At 41.2% G+C, this 27,891-nt stretch overlaps 2 protein-coding genes across 2 annotated transcripts in view; one reads left to right on the forward strand and one right to left on the reverse strand.

Annotated features, from left to right (window-relative positions):
- TYR (tyrosinase) overlaps positions 1-1,956 on the forward strand; it is a 49,346-nt gene extending 47,390 nt beyond the window's left edge. The window contains exon 5 of the mRNA XM_056328852.1: positions 1,472-1,956. Within this exon, the coding sequence (XP_056184827.1) occupies positions 1,472-1,695 (224 nt within the window). The 3' untranslated portion in view covers positions 1,696-1,956. The remainder of the gene's footprint in view (positions 1-1,471) is intronic.
- A 7,080-nt stretch (positions 1,957-9,036) lies between these two features.
- Positions 9,037-27,891, reverse strand: part of NOX4 (NADPH oxidase 4) — a 117,496-nt gene continuing 98,641 nt past the window's right edge. Inside the window, exons 17-18 of the mRNA XM_056329241.1 lie at positions 26,184-26,284; positions 9,037-20,438 (exon numbers count right to left, since the gene is read on the reverse strand). Coding sequence (XP_056185216.1) covers positions 20,318-20,438; positions 26,184-26,284 — 222 coding nt within the window. The 3' untranslated portion in view covers positions 9,037-20,317. The remainder of the gene's footprint in view (positions 20,439-26,183; positions 26,285-27,891) is intronic.

The raw sequence follows: 27,891 nt of genomic DNA on the forward strand, positions 1-27,891 counted from the left end.
GCTGGATAAACTGCAAAACAAGGACCAGAGAAATAGCAACCAAACATTCCTCAAAGCGAAGCTGACTTGTAAGCACAAACTATATTCAGCCCAAACACAGCCTAAATTGGAATTACATCTCAGAAAGTGATTCAGACATCAAGTGCTAAGGATAGCTTAACCTTAAAGATGCTGCAAACCAAAAGCATCTTTCCAGAGCACAGTACATGTAACAGCATACACTCAGAAGCACCAAAATCCAAGAAGGCATATGGGACTACTTTTCTGTGCACCAGTGAAAATGCAAGAGCGCAGGAAGACATTTATAGCCTTTGTAGGGATATACCACACTAAATATGGTTGAGTACATCTGAATCAGTCCAGATGCATAAACACTATTCAAAAATAAACCACCGGGGGGGGGGGGGGGGGGGGGGGCAGGGGCAGAGAAGTTGCCCAGAAAGATGTTTCCCCCCCCCCCAAGAACTAGTAATTACAGCTACTAATAGTAATTATAGTTAGTACTTGAGAGATGTGGATTACAAATCCTCCTTGGCCCAAGGGGACAGGCATTACCTTTTCTCAAATTCAAGCCAACAGGTTGTTGCATGCATTGTGAACGGTCACTTTCCAACCTCTATTGTGAACTGAGTGCCCTGTATGGCAGGGTTTTTAAAACTCATTAAACCATAGTGAGAAAAACAGACACAGACACACACATCCATATCAAAAAGCAAGAAGGTAGCTGATTAACAAACCAGTGAGAAGCTGCCGTGGATTCACCAAAGAAAGAGGATTTATTGTGCAGGGAGTGACCAGAGAACACTGTCTACTGCCTCTCCCTACACAAGAACTATGAAATGAGATGAGCAGGGGGCAGATTCAAAATTAGTGAAAGGAAGTGGAGTTTTTTTCCCACTGAATGTGTAGTTAAGGCAGGGATCTCTTTGCTGCAAGAAATTGTGATAAAAGTTCAGAGCAGCTAGAAAAACTGGTGGAAAGAGAAAAAATAAATCCTCCAATGACTATTACATAGAATGACACCACATCTTGTTCAGGAAATCCCTGAGCTGCAAAATGTTGGAAGCTGGTTAAGTATTTTGTGAAAGGATTATAATAGGCTTGACCTGCTCTTAAACTCTTCTTAGTTCTCTGCTTCAGTTAGTGTTGCCAACAGGATGCTGAGCTAGCAGGACCTTTGGCCATACTGTATCAAACTTCTTGGGTTGTAGTCTTACAGTTTAGACAAAACCATAAAAAACACTGGGGACAAATAACTCTGTTCCTGCCTTTATTATGAAGACTGAGAAACAGACTATAAGGGCCAAAGAGATGTGTTTAAAACTATTTGTAACCTTCAGGCAATTTCTACCAGGGTAGTCTCCTTTTTTACTCAGCCTTTCAGTATAATCTGTGATACAAGTTCTACAGGTTGAAAGACCTTTCTTTTTTCTTTTTTCTTTTTTCTTTTTTTTTTTCTTTTTTTCCCCAGCCCTTGATTCTTTCCAGGAATTTTTAATACCCTACCTTGAACAAGCCCGTCAGATCTGGGCTTGGTTGGTTGGAGCAGCTGTGGTTGGAGGCATCGTTACTGCTGTGCTCACCGGGCTCATCCTGGCCTGCCGAAAGAAAAGAAGAGGAACTTCTTCAGAGATACAGCCCTTGCTCATAGAAAGTGAAGATTATAACAATGTCACTTACCAGTCCAATTTCTAGAGGCCTCCAGTAACTAAGTGATGTTACTCAGGTGCTAATCAAGCATGCGGTGTTTTGATTCATGTTTACAAATAACTTGTCGAGGTGTGCTGCCTAAGCAGGATGGGCACTCTTGCTTCTCAAGCCTCTTGTAAATTCTGATGTTGTAGTATCTTATCAGATCCATTCCTACAAAAATGTCTCAGATCCAACACAAGTTACCACGCCACTCAAAGAACACCATGTATTTTCCATGCTTGATTAAAGAAGTGCCTCTATGAAACCAGAGCAGCTCATGTGTTGGTGGTTTTAATGTATAATTTTCTGCTCTTTTATTTGCTTTTTTACAACTGTAGGCTCCAATCTCGCAGCCCAATCCATGTGAGATTTAGTGAGAGGTGTCTTGACTGTATCATCAGTGCTACATTCACTGGGTTTGAGCAGAAAGAACCCTTGTTTAGAGAGCAAAACTCGTGGTGCCTCCGAGTAGACTGAATAACCCACAGACACATTTTTCTTCCAGGCCAGACACATTTTCCCTCCAGCTCTTGTAATGTCCTGTTTGTCCTTGATTGAATGCCATCCACAGCAGAAAGCACGCCTCCTTCCTTTGGCCATGGCAACTCACCATGCATGGAAGGATGAAAGTGAAGCTTTGGCTCACCAGGTCTTCTAAATCCTACTTTTTGCCAGCTCTTGATCATCCCTTCTTCCGCAAAAGTGCAGAATGTATAATTCATACATTGTGACCAAATGTATGACCTATTAGTAAAAGTGTGTTTGTGCCTTACTGAGATCATTTAGCAATTCCCAGGCAAGCTTTTTCCTTTCCCTTTTCTTCAATCGCGGATCTAAAAGCTTGCTTTCTTCCCCAAGAAGTTTCATCACAGAGGAGCCAATCTACTTCTAACTGATGAATGGGAATTTCTATTCTCTTCATACTTGCAGGCATACCCCCAAGCACTTTTCCCTTTTAATTCCCACTCACCATATGACCTGGAGACCACATCTCCTTTGAAAGTGAACACAGTAGCCCTGTTTCAAACAGATCTGTGGCAGGGAATAAACAGTACCGTGTATATTAATCTTAGTAACCAGGACAAAACTGATACAAGCAACACATGCCGGTGCCCTCCATTGTTGTGGTGTTTCTGCTTAAGACCACTAGCCTGATGATAGTTTGGAGTTAAACTCTTCAGAAGTATATCTGACTCTGAGCACATGAAAACCCAACTGATCCTCCTTTCTGAGCAAGCTGTTTAGGTTCCTGCAGAGTGGGGGGTGAACACCACTGCCAGGTGGGGATTGACTGCACCAATCTTAAAGCAACTATTCTGGGACAGGAAAAATTGTCCTGTGGGCATGCCTAATCCTTCCCATTGACTTTTCGGGTACCCTGCATGTTAGTCTGGACAAGCCATCTAGTTTTTGGATGGGTCAGGAAGAGAGAGAGAGAGAGGACTTTTGGCACCATGGCACTAAATGTTTTCTTGGCACACCTCATCTGCACTGACACAGATGTGCTTTCTGTGTGCAGCTACAAATGCAACGACACATCATTTTTCTTCTCGGGGTCATGTTCAGGGTTATGCTTACTCCTGTGCTCAGACATATGTAAGTTAAGTGTTGAAGGACCTCCTTTCTTCAAAATTCTTCCCTGATATGGGAGCTGCGATTCCTGCATTTTTATTTTTATTTTTATTTTTTAATTGGAAATAATGTAATGCCATGAGACGGTGCTTGCCATGTAATCTCATTGAACCAGAGCGGGCAGAGCTTAAATATGACCCTGCCTTTCCTTTTTCCTCTGCTCAAGGTGACTTGAAACAAGAAACTTCCCTAATTGGCATTAGGCAGTTGGCTTAGGCTTGGGGAGATCCTTCTAACAGGATCAGTGCTGAAAATGGGGCATTACAGTGTTTGGTGCCATAAAATCTAGATCCTGTGTACCTAGACCATGCAATCACATAAACCTTGACCCCAGTAGGCATTGAAGTTAGGCTTCTCTGAAAGTGCTTCTTAGGTGAGGATCCCACCAGCTTCAGCATCCAGGGACGTATCTGCAATATCAGCACCATGTTGTTTCACATAATAAACAAAAATATCATATGGCTGATGTTCAGAAATCTTCTACAGGATACCTGTCAGCTTTATTACAACGTATGCAGTATTGTACGTCTCTGGCCTTTGCAGGAGACTGTTACCTCTGTAAAATCTTTCATTTTCTAGCCTGCTCTCTTTCTTCCCTGGACTGTTAAAGTCACACTTAGACAAGGCAGGACAATGAGCAGCTGTCAGTCTTTTTTCGTTCTGTTCTCCCTCCCACATTTTCCCCAAATTTGTATTTTTAACACCTGTCCTCTCCATTGAGTTATATCTGTGTATACACACGTGTAGGGATGCAAGTAGTTTTGAATCAGTCTCCAGAGTGAGCTGAAAATTTTCAGCAATGAGACCTTGTCATTAAAAATGGCTTTTTACAGTAATTTTTGTAATAAGCTCTGAATTAGATATGAAGTAGCCATTATAACAATGGAAAACCAACTTATTACTGCATATCCATCTTGTATCCATTAGGCTTTCATATGTCCCATTTTATGGATATTTCCCTAGAAGTCTGCCTGTTACCTCCTTCTCTTGAGAGTGTTAGGCATGTGGAATTCACATGGTGCCAGGAAGTTCTGGAAATCTGCTAGATTAGTAAAATATGTAGAGAAACCAGTTCTTTCCCTGCATACAGACAAAATCCCCTTTGACAGAAGAACTCAGAAATAAACATTAATTCTGGACCACAACTATGGCTTGGCACTTCAGATCATATCCCTGCATGCAATTTCATTCAGCCTTACGTGACTCTCCTATCCTATCACCACACGCTGCACTGCTTTATCCATCAGGAAAAGGGCTGCTCAAGGGCTCAGTGGTGGAATTGTCCCACATTACTGAGGCTGGTATAGAGATGGCAACACAAAACAGCCCCCAGGGGTAACACCCAAACTGCTGCTGTCTGTGTCATACAGATATTAAAGGAACTTTGGATGTATAAAACCACCTACCTGTTTAAACACAACCATTTCACTGTGCTACTTTTTAGACTGCTGTACATCTTTCCAAGTACTTCTGACAACAGTGCCATAAATATGAATAAAGGCAAGTAGTCTGCAGAGCCTTTTAACTCTTAGGGCAGAGCCATGCACCAGGCTTTCCTTGCCTTGCATACCAAAACAATGCTCCTTGTAATCAGATTGTTTTTCCCTACCAGTGACTGATGCTGATGAGCTTTTCTACAACATTAATGTCATTACTCACCTTCACTCCTGTGTGCAAGCTATTGCGAATAAATAGTCTATACGTACCACAGAAGAAAATACGTTTCTGGGAGAAAAGCTAAAAGCTTAAGTCTTTGCTTGTAAACCCTTCATGCAAAGACAAGAACATTTCAGTAATGTGCTGGCTATTTTGTCACAGAGCTGAACACATCAGGAAGATCTGCAAATAAGAACTTGAAGGTTTGGACTTCTTCTCATAAATTTACTGGGAGATTGGCAGGGTGGAAAATACTGGTCTTGAATGGTGCTCTGCTAAATTTACTATGGACTGACTTCATTGTCAGATGACCTGGCTATATAGAATGAAATATATACGCGGTTAGATAGTTGAAAAAATACCAAGTGACCAAGATCATGACATTATCTATATACAAAACTGTCTATTGGTGTAATTATGAGAAAATGTGATTTTTTTTTTTAACTGAAGCACAACACACATCCCAGAGTGACAGAACTACATCCATTAGCTGACAGCAAAATACATATACTCATGGCAACAGAGATACTATGTAACTGCATTCTTACTATAGTAGTACAAGTTGTACAATGTGTGCATATGTGTGTAGAAAAGCCCTATAAGAACTCTTTTTTCCAGCTCCCCTTTCATCTGGATGACATTACAAGCATTTATATCAAGAAAAAGTAACACATGATTTGTCAAGTTGGAACAGCAGCAATTTGTTTTAACTTTGATCTTGTCAGTTAATGCCACAGTGACCATGGAAGACACAGACAAGCAGAGAATCCAGGCTGCATGTCCTCTTTTACACCATCATGGACCTGAGATGCTGCTTTAAAATTCACTTTAGTCTTTTAATTCTATAGTCTGTGGTCCCATTTATTTAATCCAGAGGGTTGACTGTCAAAGCATCAATGTCCTATTAACATTCAGGGAGAATCAGGCTCTTGACAACTCTCGTTTGAGAGCCTAAATGAAAATGAAGCATTTCTGTCTTCCCTACTGCTACCAGAAAAGGTACTTGTCACTTTGGAAAATCAGATCACTTCTAGACAGAAATACTTTCTCCTTGGAACAAATATGCTTAAAACCACAAGTCTAGACACCAAGACTTAAAACTTACAGCCTTTTGTCTCATCCTAGGAGCCATAGCATTCTGCAGCACCAAACAGAGATATCTGCAGGGAAGCAGTCACTTAGAAATTGTGTTTAGCAGTCTGGGTACAGATGACAGATTTGGGAATCACTGCAGTCACCATAATTAAGGTGACACTCTCCTACAAAGATACATACTACTGTAAAAAGTTACAGGAAGGCTTATTTGGAAAATTAAACTGTGAAGAGATCAAAAACTTAGTTTAACAAAATTAATTTTCAGGAAAACCAGAAGAACAGTTTTGGGAAGGGACACAGGACAAGTTGTTGGTTATTCAGGCCATCAGTCATCAGTCCACAATGCACGATTTCAGATTAGAAAGTGCAGAGTTATTAAGCTCAGTCTAATGCTTAGGCATATGCTAAATAAGACACCAGAAAGAGTAATGATAAATCATGGAGCCATTAAATTCATGAGAATTAAATTTGGGAGGAGTTGGAAGAGGGAAATGGATGAGAAGTGCGTATTATTTTAAGTCATTTCTCATAAAAAATGATGATGGGATTTCAAGAGAAACAATCCAAGTTGCATTGATTAGAAATTATTCCAAGGTGCCACTCTTCAGCCCCCTTGTAACATCCACGTGGCTGTAATGTGCTTTAGGCATGTTTAAGGCATCAGGTTCCTTGCAGTGAACAAGGCTTTAACTGGATTGCACAACTGCTCCCCAGCTTTTAGGAGACTGGTGGGACCAGCAATGGGTACCTATCCCTTTTACCCAAGAATTCAGAATCAGGAACAGGTAATGAACCACCTGTGTGTGCTCCTCAGACAGTCTCAATTTTGTAACACGCTGCTTTTGCAGGTGGTTCTTCAGCTGAGATATTCCGGGACCTGGGAACCATTTCACACCTAGCCATAACTGCATTTGCAGCCCATAATGTGCTGTGTTTTCCAAATGAATGAGTATGTTCCCTGGAACATCAATGGAAGGAAAAAGGAGCTTTTGAAACAGACTTTGTACACTGAAATGCAAAAATCCAAGTCAGGTCAATCAGTTCTCCCTGGAGGTCTTTATAGGCTTTCACATCTCCCCACTGTTTATATGAGAAGGGTGTTCATTTATTTTAGGACATTTGGTTCATTGAATAACTGAAATTCATGAGAGGTTGGTGCCTGGATGGGTCAGACAGCGGCTGCTCAGCCCACAACTACTGTTTTTCTCTCTAGAAAGGCTCATCTATTAGTGGCAGCAGTCTTTGCCTGCCATTGCCCACCCTTCTGCTCACCTTGCTATCAAGAATTTCATAATGATCAACGATGCCCATGTAGCACTGAAGTGGGGAGGAGGAAGCAGTTTTTCTCTTCTGCTAGAAAAACTGCGAACTGCAATACTTTGCTTGCTGCCCAGTGTAAGGAGAGTTTATTTGCTTCAGAATTTTTAGCCAGGTTTTGTCAAAAAAAAAAATACCCCCCCCCCAGTTTTTGTGCTCCCCTTCCCCTGCTCTTCTTATAAGAATAATGAGATTCCCCTCTTGATCAAATGCATTTGTGAAATGTATCATTTCCCATAAAAACTCTCCAAATATCAGTCAGAAAATCAAAGCTCATGAGCCAAAACACATTTTGCCAAACCTCATTACTTGGCCAGGGGAAGGTGAGTGGGAAAGGATATTGCTCTTAATGAAAAATATAATAATATTTTTTGAAAATATAATTTTTTTCTCTGACAGCTCTACCCAGCATGCCACTGACCCTGTGTTATGTATAAACACCTTTTACATTTCCACTGCTCAAACTTCTCTGAAGTGGAGACATTAACTTTCTCTACATGTTTCTAACCTAAAAACTAAAGATAAATAAGAAGGAATATACAGGTTTGGGGGGGGGGTTGCCTTTTTTTCTTTCTTTTTCTTTCTTTTTTTTTTTTTTTCTCTAGTTTAACTCCTTATCCTGGAAGGATGGTACCTTTTGCCATCATTATATCGACACAAGTCTGGAATGAGAAAGCAAAAAATACAATCCTGAGATTAATATATGCAGTTTGTGTGTCATTACTTTTCAAAAATAAATAAATACCCAGAACTTTTGACAGCAATTCTGAAAAATCTCAGAGAAGTCTGCACACTTGTATTAATCAATATTTCATGTGTAGTTTTCCTAAAAAAAACCCAAACCCACAACTCTGCCAAAGGCAGAAATGATGAGGTGGATGGTTACCAGGACATTTAATGTCTTGTAGAAAGATCGAGTGGGTGCTGTAGTCCTCAGTGCACCTGAAAGACCCCTAATGACATTACTGGGAAGTAGATTATGAGTTTTAAAACAATTGTTTCAGATTTGCTGTAGAATCAGCAGCGTCTTGAAGATTGTAATAAGATATCAGCTCTCCATTAAGATCTATAGAAAGCAGTATGGTCTGAACAGGTAATTCCAACAAAACACACTGTGAAATACTTTACCAGATTGAGCAGACTAAAGCAAATACCCAGATCATGTTTCACTCAGTCAGGCTCTCAAGTGCTCATCTTAAATGAGAAGGATTTCTGCACACTTCTTGTATAGGAAGGAACTTTATTCTTGATTTTGGTGGGTTAGTGGCAGGCAGGTCCTGTTTTCCTTTCCCACTGTGCTCTAAACAAAGACAGAGAGAGTGCAGAGGACTGATGTTCTGAGTTCCAGTGGTGGGATGACTGTGTATGAGAATGAGATTATATATTCTGTTTCTGAGATGGTCTCATAGTTGCAGACACACAATATATTTGGTACAGTCCTGCATTTTGAATGGTCTGGATTTATCAGAAATTTTAAGAGATGGCATATGAACTAAGCATGTGCCTAATGTTTTCAGTCAGAAAATTACTCTGGGTGGCTAAAAAAGGGTGCCTAGTACAATTTTCATACTTTGGGTATCCTACGTGGCTTCCTGCTGTCATCCCGAGGATTCTGGGTCTCCTGCAGCGTATCTGCTGACCCTGTGTGAATGTTTCAGCTAGTTTAGGGCACCTCAAACAGTGCTAGAGCCTCTGTTAAAGCAGCAAAATCCCAGCCTCCCTTGCCAGCAGTAATACATACGCACATATGCACATACACAATGCTTCCATGATTAAAGCAGTATGTCATTAATTAAAACCAGGTCACAAACAGCAACTCAACCATGTTTTGCTGTCTTGGAATGGTTGTTTATTCCAAAGTCATGAAGTTTCCTGTAAAGTAAATACCTTGAGAGTACAGTGCCATAATTACATGACGAATAAATGTACAGTGCTTTGTCAAATACATTTAAAGACATACACTCACATTAGGGTGTCCTGCTAATATAACAGAATGTAAAAATAACATCTGAACAGCAACAGAACTCAGCAGCCAAATACTTCACTTCGCAGGATTGCCATTAAGATAAAATGGTTAATTCAGTCTAGTATTTTTTGGAAATGAGCATCCTTTCCATACTGCAACCAAGATTTTGCAGTTTAACTCCACAAATTTGAAGTGAAGGACTATTTGCCAGGCGTTCCATAAAACTCTTCTCAGATGTGACCATTCTCATTTTACGGGCAGGCAAAAAAGAACATGGGATTTTAGAAAGGAGCTTAATGCAGCTGGGTATCAAAACCTCAGCGAACTTGAATTCTTCATGTTACTCTGAAAATCCTAGGCAGAGTGACTGGTTTGTAAGGAAACTGTAAGACTGTGGGATAAACCCCAGGATTTCTCCCTGTCTGATCCCTTTTTTAGCCTATGGTTTGCAACTGGAGTCACAGGGCTGTATAATTAAGAAAGGGACACAATGGTAAAAGATTTCTGCATATGACTCAGGAAAAAGAGAAGAAAAGGACTCATGAAAAAGAGAGAAGAAAAAAAAAAAACAACCCAAACATTATTTACGATCTGTTTTCTAGCTCTGCCTTATTATACAGCTAACTGGTAAAAGCTTTGCTTCATTTGATGGGAACTGGAAGAGCTGAAAAGCTTATTGAAGCTCTTTGAGGGTTCACAAGGCATGCAGTTACAACAGTGACCTATTTAAATCCTTCCAGCCAGTAAAATATAGTTCCTCTGTTGTGTTGGGGGGCAGCAAGCTGAAGGTACAAAATGGGCTGTTTCACATGACAGGAGTATGACTTGTTATGGGCAGAAACCCACTAAGTACTATTCTTTTTCTTAAAGTCAAGCCTAGGGAAAAAAATTCCAAAATGAAAGTTTAGGATGAAATTTTGCTTTCTGTTCCACTTGGAAACTAAACAGACATTTCTCTTCAAAGAATTGTACCACATCCTCATCTAAAAACCCATAAGAACAGATTGAAATTACATTAATGTAAACAGGCATCTCTGAAAAGAACACCGAGTACTCAAAATTGTGGACTTTTATGCTAGTACTTTCCAAAATGGTTATCTTGCATATTGTATAGAGATTAAAAAGTAAATGCCACCTTCTTTTTAATACATTATTTTTATTTCAGCTCTAGTGAAAAAAATAATCAATTACAGAATTCAGAACAAATTTTCTGGGCTCTTTCTTTTGGGACAGGAAACAGTGAGGGAAGAACGTGTTCAGTAGTGAAGAAGTCAAGACCTTCAACTACAGAAAGGACAAGGCATTCATTTTTTCTGTCACATTATATGTGTTAACTGGAAATAACTGCTTCCAAGGTGTATTTCTTGAAAGAAGAATGGGAAAGCTGAACTTAAGTTTATTGCTTTTTCCAGATTTTAGGGATGGCAACAATTTCATTTGGGGTACATATCTTCCTTCCCGAGAGTGGATTTTAATTTATTATTTTCTGTCTGTGTAGCACTCTGGTTCAAAGAAGTCCTTTGACTAGTGGGATCACAGACTAAGTTCTTTCCAGGATACCCATGTTTGTAGTAGTGTGCCCAGTTCTTAGACATTTACCATGTCAAACTCTCATATGGCTTACGAGGGCCAAATAACTACTCAAAGTGAGAAAAACATGGATCATTTGTCTCCTTCCTTTCCAAGATAATTCCTAACCCTATATCCTCATCACCTCAGAAGCTATTATGAGATAACATAAGCTGTGGCTAAAGAAGGCTAAGTGCCCAATGTGCTCCCTGCCCTCAGTACACACAGCTCTCTCCTGGGATGGCTGGTGTGTGCCCAAGAGTCCATCAAGCTCTCAGCAGCTGGCTCAGCAGCTGGACTCAAATTATGGAGCAGCTCAAGTCTAGGCCTGTTGCAGACATTGCCTTGAAAGTTCCAGTGACAGTGTAGACATGATCCTAGAGACATGCTTTAAAAGGAAGATACTAATTTGTCAAAGCTCAGATTGTGGTAATATTGCTTAGTTTGAACAGTACCTTCCAATAACAAAGGTAGAATGCTTTGCCATTAGAAAATAATAGCATTTTTCACCTGGTTTCCGCTGTCCTTCTAAGCATCTTGGAAGATTTTTTTTAAAAACAGACATGTTTTGAACATAGTAACATTTCCCAAGTAAAAAGAGCGGGGGTTTTTCTGTTGTTGTTCTGAAATGAAAATATATTTATATATATATATTTATATAAACAATATAAAACCATAGAACATGAAAAAAACCCCAAACCATACACATGATGCAACTAATATAGCTGGCACAGTCAAAATATCTTTTTGGATAACAGTTGAGGAAAAATGTCACAATTATGCATTTTCTTCTCAATTATCACAGACCAAGGCAACCATATCTTACCCAGATGTGCTTGATCAAATTTGCTCTTGCAAGTGATCAGAAGAAACACAGGGAGAGAAAATCTCAGTGGGATTAAGGGTTTCACAACATGGCACATATGAGCTAAGGCTACTTGTTTCAGAAAAGGCTAATTAATAAGCCCAGAACTTCATCAATATATGAAACCTGGAAGAGGGTCTTGGTCACATCTGAATCTCAGTGAATGCTCTGCCTTTCTGCAGGGACCACAGCATCGGTGCCTCCTTCTCAAAGATGCAGAGTAGAACATATGTGTTGGGAGCTGTCTGCTTAACAGCACAATACTTCTTCTTTACCTTTATAAACAATGAGCTCTCAAGCTCCCTGAAGCAAAGAAACCAGGTGAGGAAATATTTAATCAGTGAAAAGAGAAATTTATATGCAGTTGATAAACTAGGGGCTGTATGGAAATAAGAGAATGTAATTGAAAAAAGCAATCCTTTCCATCACTGCCCGCTGTCCTGAAATGCCTATGTGTAAAAGCAGAAACATGACTTAATTTCAGTGATGGCCACAAATGAGCCAACTTTCACAAAACCAAATCACTGATTCTCATTCAGCAGATGACATAATCTTTGCTGTTATGGGTTTTCTTGATTTTCTTCACAGCTGTCCTTGTGGCACTGCCCCTTATCTCGTTCTAAAAAGCATCTCCCGCACTGGGATGTTGCAACTCATCACTTTCCTAAAGCTAATCAGAGTGACTAAAAGATCCCCATTGATTGTGTACACTAGGAGCGTTATAAAGGCTGGTGTATGCTATGATTAAAATTGAGGAACTCTGCATTTCCCAAAGTGGTGTTTTCTCGAGTTAAGGGAAGAAGAAGGTGGGAGGAGCCTCTTTACACATCATGTGCTACGGAGGAAGGAAGAGCACAAAGGAGGACTCCGTGACACATGGATGAGGATGTTTCCAGTGATCCAAAGGTTAGGGCACATCTCGGGATGAAGGCTGAGGTAATGCAGAAGGAAGAGATGGGTATGAAAGCTAATCTACAGAGAGGGAGTAGACTAAGATTAACAAAAGCACCAATGCATCCAGCTCCAACAGGGAATGACACCTCACTATCATGTGAGACCCTTTGCAAAGTTGCACCTCAGCCACTTTTTTAAGCTCTGCTTGGGGACATTATGTTTTTCTCAAAAAGCGTGTATCAAACTGTTAAAAGCGCGTAAGCAATCAAAAAGAGTAATGCCATAGGTGAATTTTCACATTCTTAGCAAACACTTTTTGAGAGTTAATTCTCAAATTTGCATAAAAAATGCAATAAAGGAAAAACACAGCACTTGTATCTTCACTGCAGAGATTTTGCCATTTATTCCTCATGAACAATAGTGCAAACATAGGCAGGGTATATTCAGTTGTCAGTGGAAGCTGGCATTCACCATCCTCATCTGTTCCAGACAGTATATGCTTTAAGCACTAACACCTAACGAGGTACAACATCATCCCCTGCTCCCCAGTCCCTGAACAACGTGCTGCTACAAAGCTACAGAAATACAAAGGGTATGCCCATACCCTCAGCTAACCACACAACTGAGACTGCACTCAGGACTCAGAGCAGCTCATTGTCTACACAATTCACCCTCAGATATGACAGGTCTGAACTCCAAGCTGGAAGGTGCACACAGGTGGCTCGCCTGGCTGCATTTAAACCTGTTTTTCATCTCACATTGCAGACCCAACCCGAGAGCCCTTGACTTTCCCTGATGCCAAAGTGTACCTTTAAGACAGGCTCTGACTCAGCACTGTTCAAAGATGTGACAGCCAATGTTGTTACATGACCTGATTCTGACTACAGATCATGTATCACTGCTATGTTTCTCCTTAAAACAGTTTTCCTCTTTGCCTTAAACTTCGCTTCTTCCAGCAGCTTGCAGAGTTTCTGTGCAGCATTCCTAACCAGGCTGCAGTGAGTGCAGCTCGGGACACCGTCCACTTTATATGCGCTCTGGCATTTTGCATTTCTCTCAGATTATTAAAGGGAGAAGAAAAGGCTCAGAGGCATTACTTATTCAACTCAGAAACAACCCGTTACCACTGTGTTACATTTCTAACATGCAAACACCACTACACATCACTAGGAGGGAACCCGTTATTCCTGAAAAAGAAATAACATGCTCTTTTGAAATGAAAAGATTTCCCTGCCCTGCTGTCGATGAATATATTCTTGGTTATAGCACAATGAAGTTTTTGCTTTTCCTCCCCCAATTCTCAGCCAAATTTCTTCCCCGGGGCTGTAGAGTATGAGATGAGCAGCATGACCTTGCAATGACAGAATTTTAATGTGTGACTGGTGCACCAAAAGCAATGCAGCAGCATCTCTCTTCTCAGTGTTGCTATGTACACTAGACATTTATGTAACACTGCTTCCCATCCTCAAGGCTGTCCTTACCTAGGGTCAGCAGCAACAAACACAAAATTTATTTATTGAACTGTCAAAGCTACTTACATCTAGCACAGAGAACTATACACTGCAGTATTTTGTGAAAAGTTGTTAACAGGCCATCCCCAGCCCCAAAGCTGCAGAAGTAGATGTTTTTTGAGACAGGTTAACTCGAAAGAGTCAGTGGTGGATTTATTTCAAACAAATTGCTTATTTCCAAGATGCTAAAATATAGTAGTTTTCTTCTGCGTTTTAGCAAGGAGTTGTGCACAGAAAGGCGATGTATTTACATGTATTAGTTCTCAAACCCCAGGGAGATTTGTATCCACATGTAGACAATAGGACTTGCTTTTTATTTCTAAAGTTGAGAAGCCAAGAAGAACATCTCTCTCCTTCTCCTTTGCTCTCAGGTTCAAAATAATTAATCCTCTTCACTGTTGGTATTCATCATCCTCTCTTGCCCTTTTCGGTTTGCTCCTCAATTGACAGCAGTTTACCTGAAGCTTCAGGAGCTACTCTTGGCTTCCCTCTCCTGTTGTAACAGTACAGAGCATTAGGACAAAGGTGCAGATTTTGGGCTGTAGGATGGACTGACTTTGCCACGAAGATGCAGATAGCATGTAAATATTTTTTGCAAGGTCTGACACCCTCAGAAATCCAAAGGCTCTGTTAAGAGGCAATCTACAATTGGGATGGGTGGCTTTCTCCAGCTTTCTCCCCATGCCCCTGTAACAACGGGACAGATCCACTGCTGTTTGCACAGCTCCAGCAGCTGCCTCTTGCAAATCCGATCCTTCTAGAGAATGTAACTCTTCAGGTATGGCAAACCTTGAGCATTCACTGCAAGTTTGGACATATTCATAACATCAGAGGAACTGCACAGCATTCCTCACTACCAAACCAGATCCCTTCTCTCTTACACCATGGCTGATACCATTAGTGGCATAGTAAACCTTCACAAATACTCAAACAGCCCTTTAAAGGAGCAGCATCTGTTGGTCAGAACCTTTGTGTAACAGCATGTGTTATACATGTCAGTCCAGTAGAGGACTCAGGGTGCAATCCTAGAAGATGCTGGCTAATTAATCTACTGTACCCACAAAAGAAATTCCACTTTCTGGGATTTACTATGCTTAGTACAGACACTGAAATATCATGCTATTTATGGGAATAAAGAGTTTCATTTCGGCTCCATGCACTTCACCAGTGCATCACTGTAGTGGCCTTAAAGAAACACACCAGCAGCAGAGACGATGCAAACCCCAAAACACTGTTCACAGTTGAGTCATCAGCTATGTTATATACATTCCTGGAAAATGTACATTCATTATAGAAAAGCTCAGTTCAGCACAGGCACCACTGGCATTTTGATTAAACCTTACTGTTAAATCCTTTTTGCTAAAACAATAAAAACTGGTTTTATTTGTGAGAGCTGGGTAATCTGCAGACAAATCAGATGCACAATCCAGAGGAGAACAGACCTAGCTTGTCTTAAATCACACTGGCATGTTTATGAAATGATTGCCAGGGTGAAGTGAAAATTAATCTTCCTAGAAGCCCTTTTCTTCTTTAAACAAGTAAACATTGCATTTTAATAACTATGTCTCTTCTCTGACTTGCAGGGCTTGAACTGCTATAGGCAATGACTAGTTAGCCTCCTGCCTGCTTCTCTAAGCGATGTCTTGCAGTCTGAAACTGTAACCTGGTACATTAGGGTTGAGTAGAGGCTTTTCTCTTAGGCTGCTGTTCTAAAAGCAAATCTCTTACCAAGCCATCACTTCTCTGCTCTGTCAGGCTGTTACAGCTACATTACTGTTCCCGGTGAAGTGGTCCACCACTCGTACTATTTGCCCCTTCTCAGCCAGCTCCAGATCATTCTCACCTGTGTGCGAGAAGTATTAGAAACAACGGGACAACTGCACTAGCTTGCACTGTCTGTGCAGTGTGCTCACAGGTTGCTTCCATGCTTATATCAGACTACATATGGATGGAAGTACATAGAGCACTTCTCTCACCTGCAAAGCACATCTGCTTAACAAGCCAGGTGAAGATCTGCAACCAAAGGAAACAATGGGGATTGAGAGCTGAGGGAGTAAGCCCACGACTGGGATGCAGTGGCAGCTGAATGTGCGCAGTGCTTTCATACACATCTCCACATCAGGCTTGCGTGGGCGGGAGTTGTCAAACAGCAAGAGGGTTTATCTCTTTTCCCTTTACCACAACTGTTCCCTAGTCTGTTGTGGCTAAACAATCAGCATTTTGCAGGAAAATCAACTTTCTAGCCTAAGCAGTGCAGTCATGGGCTAGGCGTCTGTGGTATGCACTGGTATCCTTTGGCCAGCCCAGGTTCAAGGCTGCATGTTGTGATCTCTTGTATTCCTTTCAGATCTGTCTCCTAGAAGAACAGACAAAGAACCAAGGAAGAACTCGCATGCTATTAATACCATATATCGAAATAGGGCAGTGTTGCTCCAAACTCAGGGCTGAAATAATCATCATGGAGAGACAGGCTGCACTGCAGACTACAGAGGTGAAGGTCGCTCCTCATCAGGCCTTCCCACGCTCCAGCAGGGCTCACCTCGGCAGTCCTTTGCTACAGCAGTGAACACTTACACAAGTAATCTCAGTGCTATGGGAACAGGATTTCTCGGGTAAATCTGATTAATCCAGCTGTTAGCTGTGTAAAGCCTCGAGTCTCACATTGCTGTACAAGGGCTGGAGTCCTGAAACACTTCTGATGACTAAAACACAAAGATCCCACTGAGCAAACACTGAGCAGTCTGCAGTTTTGTGCCGGACAGAGTGAGAAGTGGCAGAATACATGGTGGGATCCCTCCCCTGCAGGAGGGCACTTATGACAGACTCACTTACAGGACTCAGTTTAAAGCATTAAGAGACATTGAACTACATAAATCCGGTTGATCTGCAAATGTGGAATTAAGTGCTGTCAGCCTTCACTTACTTGTCTGGTACCAAGTTATATTTTCATGTATGCTTGGCTTACAGATAAAAAAAGCTATGGAGTTTTTTAAAAGAGGGGTTGGTTTGGTTTTACAAGCTGGAGACATACTCAGAAACAGCAAGTACAATGCAGCTTGTAGGAAGACAGCGTTTATCATAACATCTGCCACTCTTGAAGCCAATTGACAGTCACCAACCCTAAAACTTTTTGCTTCTCTAAAACGCATTACTCAAGGAAAAAGAAAAAAAAAAAGCCAACCACAACTGAGGCTTTTAACTTTCCCCAAAACTCACCTTCACCTGGTCTAGCAATTGCTTATATCGGCAATAGAAAGGTTTACACAAAACAAAACACAAATACGGTTGCATAGCAATTAGACAGAACTTTTCACTGCAAGTGCACTGAAGTGATCCCAAAACATTAATTAAGCCTCACAGCACTCCAGAAAGGTAGACAGTCCCAAGCCTGTTTCAGAAGTGGGTCAGTTGAGGCTGGTACAGGACAAAGGCAAAAAGAGGAGATCCTGTCTCTGCTTATATCTCACTTTGACAGCACTGCTTAATGTAAAAACAGGCATTTAACAATCCTACACACAGCGTCAGCTCCTGCTACAATGCAGAACAAGAGCACAGTACTAGTATTGCTATTTTAATTCTAAAGCGCTACCTATATAGGAGCTGAGCCAGAAAATATAATCTGTTTTAGCACAGAGCTAACTACAAAACTAGCTGCTCATTATACGGTAATGGAACCGACATCTATCAGACAGGAGGTGTGAAACGACAAACAACATTGTGATTAGATGACTCTAAACTGTATTTTTTTTAAAAAATTAGATACTAGACCCTAAAACAGGAGGAAGAAGATCACTGTCTGGTTGTGGTTAATAGATACAGTCACAATTCCAATCATAATTTAAGTTAACTGCCAGCAAACAAAAAAGCCTGCAGCATCAGCAATATCCAATAACTATGCATTTTGCCATCAGTGTCATGTTTATAATAAACCCCATACAGGCAGTATTAGAAATAATTTTAATGATTAAAACGTTCTAATCCTTTGCTGCATACCTCCGGTTTTACAGTGATGGATGAACGAGATCCAATGGGAAAATAATGATCCTTCCAGCCTCAAAAAAAAGAAATTAAAATCAGTAGCTGCAATGTAGGCTCCCGTCTCACACTCCATTTCTATTTTGTCTTCTCCCCTCTTGGCTGCTTTGAGAATTCTCATCAGTATGAGTATGCCCATCTCTGGCTCTTTCCTTCCCCCCTGAATTTCAAATCGGGCACAGCCAGAGGTAAAAACTTCAGTGCAAAGTCCGGACACTGAGGAACAGACCCTCACATGGCTTCGCTGCTGCACCTCTACCTTGCTGCTCCACTGAGGGCAACTCCTGAGCAGAAGCTGCCAAGACAAAGACCAAACTCATTTTCACTAGTTACACATACAACATGCCTGTACACCACCTACTAGAAAAATGCTTCCCTCTGAACAGATTCTGATACTTGTAGATCCCTGTAGAGGGTCTGTGTTGTGAGCTGAAAATTAGTGCCTTTCCTATTAAAACAACAAGATGTTCACTGGAAATATGCAAACCAAATCAAATGCACTGTGCTAAATACAGGTGAACCACAGGTGTGAGAGGTGCTGAGCCATCTTATGTCTGTGTGTGCTGCAAACATTACACAGTACTCCTCCCAAGCTTCTGCTGGAGATTAAGAGGGGCAGGTTTTCAGCATGTGTAAAGTGATGCTGCCCTATTAAGATGCACTAGAATGATGCCTATTTATGCCAGCTAAGTGTCTGACTCCTGCTTAAATGCCCTCTTCTCAGCAAAATAAGGGAAGGGGGTAAAGAAGAAATAAAAGGAGTTGGATTAGCTACTGGGTGGAGGAAAAAAACCTTGCTCCTCAGAACCAAAAAGTTATAAAGTACCTGCCATAACCTCTAGCCCTTCCATGGCAACTATGAGCAGAGTGGAGACAGCTGTGAGGAGAAGAGAAGATCTTAAATGTGCATGTTTCAGATCCCTTTGGAACATACTGAAAGCACACTGTAGCTCCTGGAAGGTTTCCCTCTGCACACATGATGCAAAGAGCCACAGTAATGAGGGCTTTGCTCTTACTCTGCTGTAGATCTAGCCTGATCCTGCCTTCAGTGACATCAGTGCAAAGAAGTGTGACTCCAGGGAAGGTACTCAAAGGATCACAGTCAACCAAATACACGCTGGGACCTCTAAAATTGTATTTAAACCTGTTGCATTATAAAATGATCAGTAAGACCATCTGAATGCTTCAAGCATTTGACATGCAGGGCATGTGAGTGCAGAGTGAGTGCAACTTCCACACTGAGCACGTGGTATAATAAAACATCATATCCTGCCTCCTCCTTTTAATTGCTTTTCCTGTTCCATCTTTCTGGCTGCCTAAATCACACTGATTTTGCAAACTCACTGAATGTTGAGTCGATGCAAGATAGAGAGTTCTCCACATACAGCTGTCTGCTTACCAGAAGGCTGTGATTTACATCACAGAGGGGTCTGCCCACAGGTACTACACAGTTGTGCTCGCTTTTCCATAGGTTAACTTACATCTTTCCCGATATTCCACTCTCTTCCATTTGGGGTGGGAATATTCACATCCATTACAGAAGTAGACTAGCGAGAGTAACAGTCATTATTGTAAATACAGAATCCCAATTCTGCAATGTATAAAATATTTAATACAGAGTGTTTTCACCCCAAAGCCATGAGATCTGTATACCAACAAAAGCGATAGTCTTTGCAATACACTATGTTTTGTCATTTGGATTAACCTGGGGTTTGGTTTACTGATCCAGCTTCAGAGGACTGAAGTGGAAGAAGTTCAAACGTTCCACGGATTCTTGTTCTGTCAGCTTTTAAAGCAATTGTGTCTCTCCCCAGCTTCTGTACTTTTTAATTAACAGAAACAACTCCAAAGAATCACCGCTGCCACAAATATTGTGCGAGTGCATTTGGGTTTGAGCTTAAGCACTTATTATTTGTTGGTATACTGCCACATCCATCATTTTCCAAAGTCTTAAATAATCATAAATAAGAAAATCTGTGCTATTCTTTGGTACATTTCTGTTTAAACCACAGCTGAACTTTTAAGTTGTACAAACAAAAAATTGCACTTTTATCTTCCAGAGAGTCTTGCTAGTCCAACAGACTTTCAGCTGAAGGATTCTTTATTATACTCAAACCTTGTCCCATAAGAGTTGCTGCTGTTGCTCAGTTTATGAAGTATCTTAGAGATTTTGTTTGGTCCACAACAGAAAACTCCAATGGTCTTCCTGTTAAAAAAAAAAAAAAAAAAAAAAAAAAAAGAAAGAAAAAGAAAGGAAAATTTAAAAAAAAAAGAAAAAAAGAAAAAAAAGAAAAAAGTTATGATGTTGCAAATAAACAGTAATTTCTAACAATAGACAGAATTGGATTCTGGCCTCACTCTATCATACATAAGTCAACTACGCATAGATTTTAAGGTGAGAACAGCTCACTAGATCGTGTAGTTAGCATTACCGAAAGCACCAGATCTCCCAGGTATCCCCACCACAAGACATATTACTTATTTGACTAAGACAACTCTCAGAAAAAAGTGCCACATCTTAGTCTCAAGACACCAAGTGATGAAAAATTACTACTTCTCACTCCAATTTTTTCCATGATTAATCATTTTTTTATTAAAAATGTGTCTCACTGTAATGACTTCATTAGTGTAACTCGTGATTTACACCAGCAGGAGATCTAGTCACTAACGGTGATTTGTTACACTAATGAAAACAGAGCACTACTAACCCGTGATTATTTCTGGCAGCAGCAGAATAATTTTACCGCTTTAGTTTTACATTAGCATGCAATCTGCCCTTCAACAGCTACATCAGAAAGTCTTATGAAAAGCCAAATACAGAATATGGTACTTGTTCATCATCCAAAGCTATCAGCCTACGTTCATTAGTTAACCTGACTTTTTCACACCACCACTCCAATGACAACAGCTCTTTGCTCTCTGGTCACTTTAAACACAGGCTGTAAGTCAGATTTACAGTCATACAGCATCTAAGGGCTCACAACAGTAGCCAGCATCAGAACAGGGCATATCCACAACAGTGGGCCTGAGCCATTATGATATTCATCATCTCCCTGTTTTCTGAAAGATGAGAAGGGAAAGAAAGGAGCAGGGAAAGAGGATGCAGTGCTGTCTCTTTGATAACACGGGGGAAAAAATAATTCTTCATGTTCCTACTGAAATTGTGCCACTACAGAGAAAGATCTTAAAGATTTACCAGGATGGAGAAACAGCATGCAAGAGGGAACATGACTCTTGCAATTTACAGCACTCACCAAGAGGCTGGAGACTTGAGTTCCGGTCCCCGCCTCTAGGACTGTTTCAGTATTTTATCCAGTGACTATTTAATATAAAATACTCATCACATGCAGGATAATCAAATGCACAATTTCACAAAGCAGCCTGTGTATGTGTTTGGTGAGAGAAAGGAAATAATACGTACAAGAAGAAAACTTTGATGGAAGTGTATGCGCCTGATGTTAGGCTGCAGCTCAAATACCGTGGCAGTCCATGCCATACCAGTGCGCAGCAACACTGGCATGGTACAACTGAGGAGTCAAAACATCAAAAAGCATCACAAAGTTATGCAGGTAACTGCAACGGTGTCCTTGTGCAGGCATCTTATAACACTGATTTCAGTTGCCTTCATTTACATCTCTCATATCAATCCATGGCAAACATTCGTAACTTGTATTTTGCTCAGCCTTATGTGTATCTATACAACGTTCCCGTCCTGGTAGTACTCCTTTCAATGGCAAGGGGTGTTGTGTTGGTGCCTGGATTTGCAGAAATAATGAGATTGCTATTGGTTGTTGCTCTCAAATAAGATTCCTCAGCACTTGCAGACTCTGAAAACTCTCTAATCCATGCACAGTGGAGAAAAACAGTGCATGAGCTGCCAGCAGGAATCTGTCTTCTACTGTGTAATTAATTGAGAGAATTAATGTTTTTGGGTTTATTTTTCATTAGTTTAATTAGTACAGACAACTGATAAATAAAACTCAGCAAGTTTGTCCATCTTTCTCCCTTTCATTACATATATATACCCTCCAAAGCACATACACATTGTCCTGGTCTCAGATGGGATGGAGTTAATGATATTCCCAGGAGCTAGTGCGGGGCTGGGTTTTGGCTTTGATGGGACTTTCCAGTTCCTCAGGCTTCACCAGCAAAAAGGCTGGAGGGGCGCAAGGAACTGGGAGGGGACACAGCAAGGACAGCTGACGCGAACGAGCCAAAGAGGCATTCCATACCACGGGGATCATGCCTGGTATATATACCTGGGGGGTGGCCAGGGCAGGTGGATCATCGCCCAGGGACTGGCTGGGCATCGGTCAGTGGGCGGTGAGCAGTTGTGTTCTGCACCATGTGCTCCTTCCTTCCGTTCCTTCTGGATTTTATTCCTTCCCTTCGCCTTTTCATTGTAACTGTTATTGTCATCATTGTTATTATTGTTCTTTCATTTTTATTCTATTTCCATTATTAAATTGTTCTTATCGTAACCCCTGAGTTTTACATTCCTTTCCAACTCTCCTCCCCATCCCTCGGGGTGAGGGGTGAGTGAGCGAGTGGCTGCGTGGTACTTAATTACCAGCTGGGGTTAATCCACAACACATGTCTAAGCAGCACACACTGTTAATGTATTCCCATTCCGGCCACATCTTTCCAAGGTACACTAAATTTTTGGCCAGTGAACAGAATCACAGAAAGGTTAAGTGATTTGCCTAAGGTCACACAAGAGACTTGTGGCTAAGAAGGTCTCCTGAAACCCAGCTGAGCCACTGTCCTATGCGGTGAGCCAGAAGCTCTCAACCTTCCTTCCCAGGACACCCACCGTCAGCAGCGGTTATGGACATCCCTTCACGTGCCTCTTACCTCCCACAGCTGATGCTCCACGTCCTTCCCCACCTACACCCCTCACTTCCTTGCTTGCAGATACTTTCCTCCCTGTCTTGCTTGTCTCCTGCCCAGTGCCTGTGACACAAGTGGGCAGGCAGCTGAAAGCACCTACTACGTGGAGCAGCATACTACTACCCTGAGCTGATGGGCTTTAATTGTGTATCACTTGTTTGAATCAATGGCTCGCTTTGTTGCTCAGATGCAAACAGGCAGCTAGTAGTGCTATGTCTGAAAATCTTTATAATATCACTAACATTTTTATAATCAGGAAAACTGTTATAGGCATATATATATGTGTATACTATACATATATATATGTATAGTATGTTAGTACTTTGTAGTAATCTGAACATTAATACAGAATTTTACTCATTCAGAGCACTAAGCAAACAACTCCTGTTTCCTATGTTCCTGTGTTCCTATGGTATGAGTAGGTCAGAACGTATTCTTACATCCATTTTATGAGCAGGGGGAGGTGACGGAGAGGTGAACGCTTTGCTACCTAGAGAGGACAGAGTCAGGACTCGAAATGCTCCAGTTTCAAATCCCACATTCATTCCTAGAGAGACGTTTCTCCTTTAGACTGCACAAGAAATGTATCATGGTGCTCAGTGCCTTTCTCTCCTACATATATTCATGTCTTTTTCTAGGTCGGTCTCCACCCGGAAAAAAGCATGTGTCCACTTCATCTAAGTGAAACTGAGAAAGCCTGACAGCCAAGGCATGGTGTAAGCTTTTCATTCAGGGCACAACTGAGCAGGAACAAGGCTGCTGCTCCATCCCCCAAAAGACAGCCCGGAAAACCAAGAGCAGTACTTTATTAATTATACAAACCGTCCCAACGCACACCGCTGTGACTGCAGGTGTCGTATAAAATATCAACAGTAGATGGCACGCGGCTGCTCCGCTTCCTCCAGAAGAAAGCTCAGGAACCTGATGCTGTGCTGTCCCATGTAAGGCTCTGCTCTGAAGCTCTGGCAAAGCTCAGACCTTAACAAATGTACTTGGTTTATTTGGGACCCAAACAGCAACAACAGCAACAATTCACAAACCACAAACCCATCAGATGGCTGAACTGATGAGAGGTTTGCCAGCTGCATGTTTGTTTATGCACAGTTTTTACAAAAATCACAAGATAAAACGTGGAACATAGCTTGGCTGCCCATAAACAAGCTCAAGGGGATGATTGCAAATACATGCAAAAGCCTGGACACTGGCTCCAGATGCTGGAAACAACCTGGTTGCCCTGTTTTGGGTTTTTTTCTTTGTCTGGATTTGTTTTTTTGCCTTCTTATTGCAGCAGGGTCATTTAGATTGGAAGTTACGGAGAAGAAAGAACTCAAACAAAGCCTAGTAGGAGTCCTTGGAATTGGACTATAGAGAAAAACTGAAGTTCCCATCTCATCCAGGGAAATGAGGCGAATATTTACCTACAACAGGTGCATTTCTGTGGGATAGCTGAGTTACAGGTTACACTACTGTCCATTATGTTACGTGTAACTACCTCTATAGATACAGACCTGTATCTGTAAACCCTGATAAAGGGGTGACAAAGGGTGAGGAAGCCTACATCTTAGCAAGCTGCAGAATAATCAAGTCAGAACATATTTAGGTACCATAAAAGACACCTTGCTTGGAAATAGTGGCACAATTTAAAGACCTGATGTGAAAATGCAGAGGAAATGGTACTTGAAATCTAATTAGGAGTAAAGTGATGGAAAGCACAAAAGAAAAAGCAAGTATGACTACCACTAATATCTTCATCTATATTATGTGCACTTACAGCCTTGCAAGGAAGTGGCAGAAACCTCATCATTTTTACCTTTTAAAACTGCATTCACACAGTTAAACAAAAATACATTAGAATGGAGTGTAAAAGGACAGCAGCCCTCTATGCAGAGGACTCTGAGCCAGAGAGTCAACTTGCTTCTCCCATCTCTCTATTTCCCCTTTTTTCCCCATGGTTTTTTACTACAAAACTTTTCTCTAAGTGGTACTTGTTTCCACAGTGTGAGAGCCCTACTAGGGATGTTCCTCTGTAGCATCCTGGCAAGGGACCCTGTCCACAACATTCTCTAGGACCTGAATCCAAGATATACACTGTCAGCAGCTTACACTGACAACAGTGATACATGCTGGCACTCAATTATTTCTCAAGAGCCAGGGCTCAGTGTCCCCCAGCATATTCAGACTCAGACAGGAAGAGTTAATAAGCCATGGACTGATGTTTAGCTTGCAAGTGAAACGGGACCAAAAGTTCTTCAGGGGACTTGAGGTGAACATGAGAGCGCCTCTCATCCTGGTGCACCCAGATTACTATCAACAGCTACTGAAGGTGGTTTGCTCGCACCCCGCTGACTTTGCCAGAAGCGGATTAGGGAATGTTCACACAATCCCTTCTACCAAATCGGCTTGTGAGGCAGAAAACTCACAAGTGTGGGGGGGTAATACTCAACCAACGAAGCTCGATCTGGACAAAGACATTCCATAGTCTAATTGTATGTCTTCTCTGGTTTACAACTGTTTTGTTTCAGACCATAACATGACCGCCTAGCACAGTAAAAAGGCATTGCCAGGTCTTAAAAAAGAATAAAAAAGTGCCAAGAATCTCCAGAGAATGTATCCTCTGAATAAAAACAATACAGGACAGTCAGACTGTTCCTTACACATTTTGGTTTTAAACCAGCATATTAATGATGAAAATTATAGGAGAAGTCAACAGTTATAACAAATGCAACTTTGTATATAAAACCAGCATATGTTGCAAGCAAGACATTACCATGGATAAAAACATATGCAACCCCTGTGCAGTGAGATGGAAATCTATTACTTTTATTTTTTGGGCCACTGAACATCCTAGTTGCATGAGAAGTTGAACTGTTCCAAGTGTAAAAAAGATGTTTTAGTTTGTACAGGCTCTCTCACAGAAAAACATTAGCTAATTTCAACATCAGTAGCTTTAACATTACACTCTAATATAAAACCAAAAAATATTTTTGTACAAATGTAGCTAGAAACGGATAATATCCCCAGTCTTTGAACTGTGGCATCCTCCAAGTGGACTGGTACTTACCGCCTGTTACACTTTGCTATTTCATCAAACAGGAGTTTCCACCGGGGTCGTCCAATCAAAAGTCTTGAGTTTAAAGCTTGATATTTTTCACCAATTATTTTCTGCAAGAAACAAAAAATTCCATTCTGCCTGATTTGCAGATTGGCTCATATCACCCAGGGCTCCCATTTCTGACATTGGCTGACTTAGCATATCGCTGAGGTGTAAAAGCACAAGTTATCAGAGAGTTGTGATTAAAACTGCAGCCATTCCATGCACCAATACCTCTGCTCACCACCTTTTCAATGGCTCTCCTTGGTGTTCGTTATACATTGCTCCTCATGCAGCTGCTCATTAATCTCCCCATTACTTTTAAACCAATTTACTTAAGCCATAAAACAATAACCACGCTCTATTATTCATTCCCTCATTGGCTTTTAATGCTAAGCTGGAAGAAACACTGCTGATGCAAAAATCATAATTCTGTCTGAAGTCTTTTCTTAACTTTGTAGAGGATGACTAGGTCTGGAAAAGTAACAGGGGAAATCTTACGTTTCTCCCTGAGAGTAGTTTGCCAGCTGTTTTGAGCTGCCGTAACAGCAGAAAGCAGCCAAAACTGCTCCCTGGATGGAACCCGACCCATTCCAGCAATGCTAACTCACCAGCACTTTCATATGGTCAAATGCCCTTCCACTGCAGGGCATTACCCTTCCTTGGTTCTGTCCTCATGCGATAGAAAGGCAGAAATTCCATCTTATCTAGGCTCCCACATCCACCCTGCCGCTGAATAACCTGAAACATTGCTCATACCAATGCAAGCACAGAGTACTGGCTAACTCATCCTCCGTTAGCCTTTTATATTCAAGAGGCATCTGCCGAAGGATGGGCTTGGCTCCCTGCTGTCACACAGGCATGCTACTGCTGAGCAAAGGGAGCACGAAGCAAAACTACCCTAATTTGGGGAGCAGTCAGCACTTTGGACTAACGTCAGTGGACACAGAAGCTGCAGGGCAATGGAGATTTGAGTTTAATTTCCCCTTGAAAAATCACGAGCAGCATTATGGTTCATGCCAGTTTTGTTGAATAGCCATGGAAGAAAGACTTAAACCAAAGCTGACTTAATTTCAGTAGCTGCTTGATACACAATATTAGGGAACTTGCTTTGAGTTATTTTTACAGTCTTGCTGTGTCATTGCAATGCAGTCCTGCTTTGGGTTTAAATTTTAACCTAACCGTTACATACTGGGTTCATCAATCTGGTATTTTCAAGCACTTCATTTCAATCAACATACGTTGTCCAGTCATTAAATATGTGGTGTGCTTTCGTAACTACTGTAGCTATCACATCATTTAGAGTATTGCATAGTGCTCCTACCAGAGCTGTGAATATTATGCTCTCTCTACCTGATACCAGGCAGATCACAATCCTTTGGGAACAGTTTCTCACTGCATTTGATGTTTTGTAGTAATTGTTAGGCTTGGTTCTGGGTCCGCTGCAGTCAATAGAAAGCTTCCAGACACAGCAGGGTGAAGAATCAGGACTAGGCTCATGTGCTAGATAATGTAAAATGAAGATCGTAAGCATAAATAGCTACAGGAGATGCCAAGAGTTGGGGAATTAGCCCAGCTTTGGGCTTGGCAATACATGACAATCAACAGTTCAGTATAATTTCCAGTCTCAGTCACCAAGAAATTTGTAACTTTTGTCTATATCTGAGGCAAAGAAATC

This window comes from Falco biarmicus, chromosome 2, assembly GCF_023638135.1.
Source record: "Falco biarmicus isolate bFalBia1 chromosome 2, bFalBia1.pri, whole genome shotgun sequence".
Lineage (NCBI taxonomy): Eukaryota > Metazoa > Chordata > Aves > Falconiformes > Falconidae > Falco > Falco biarmicus.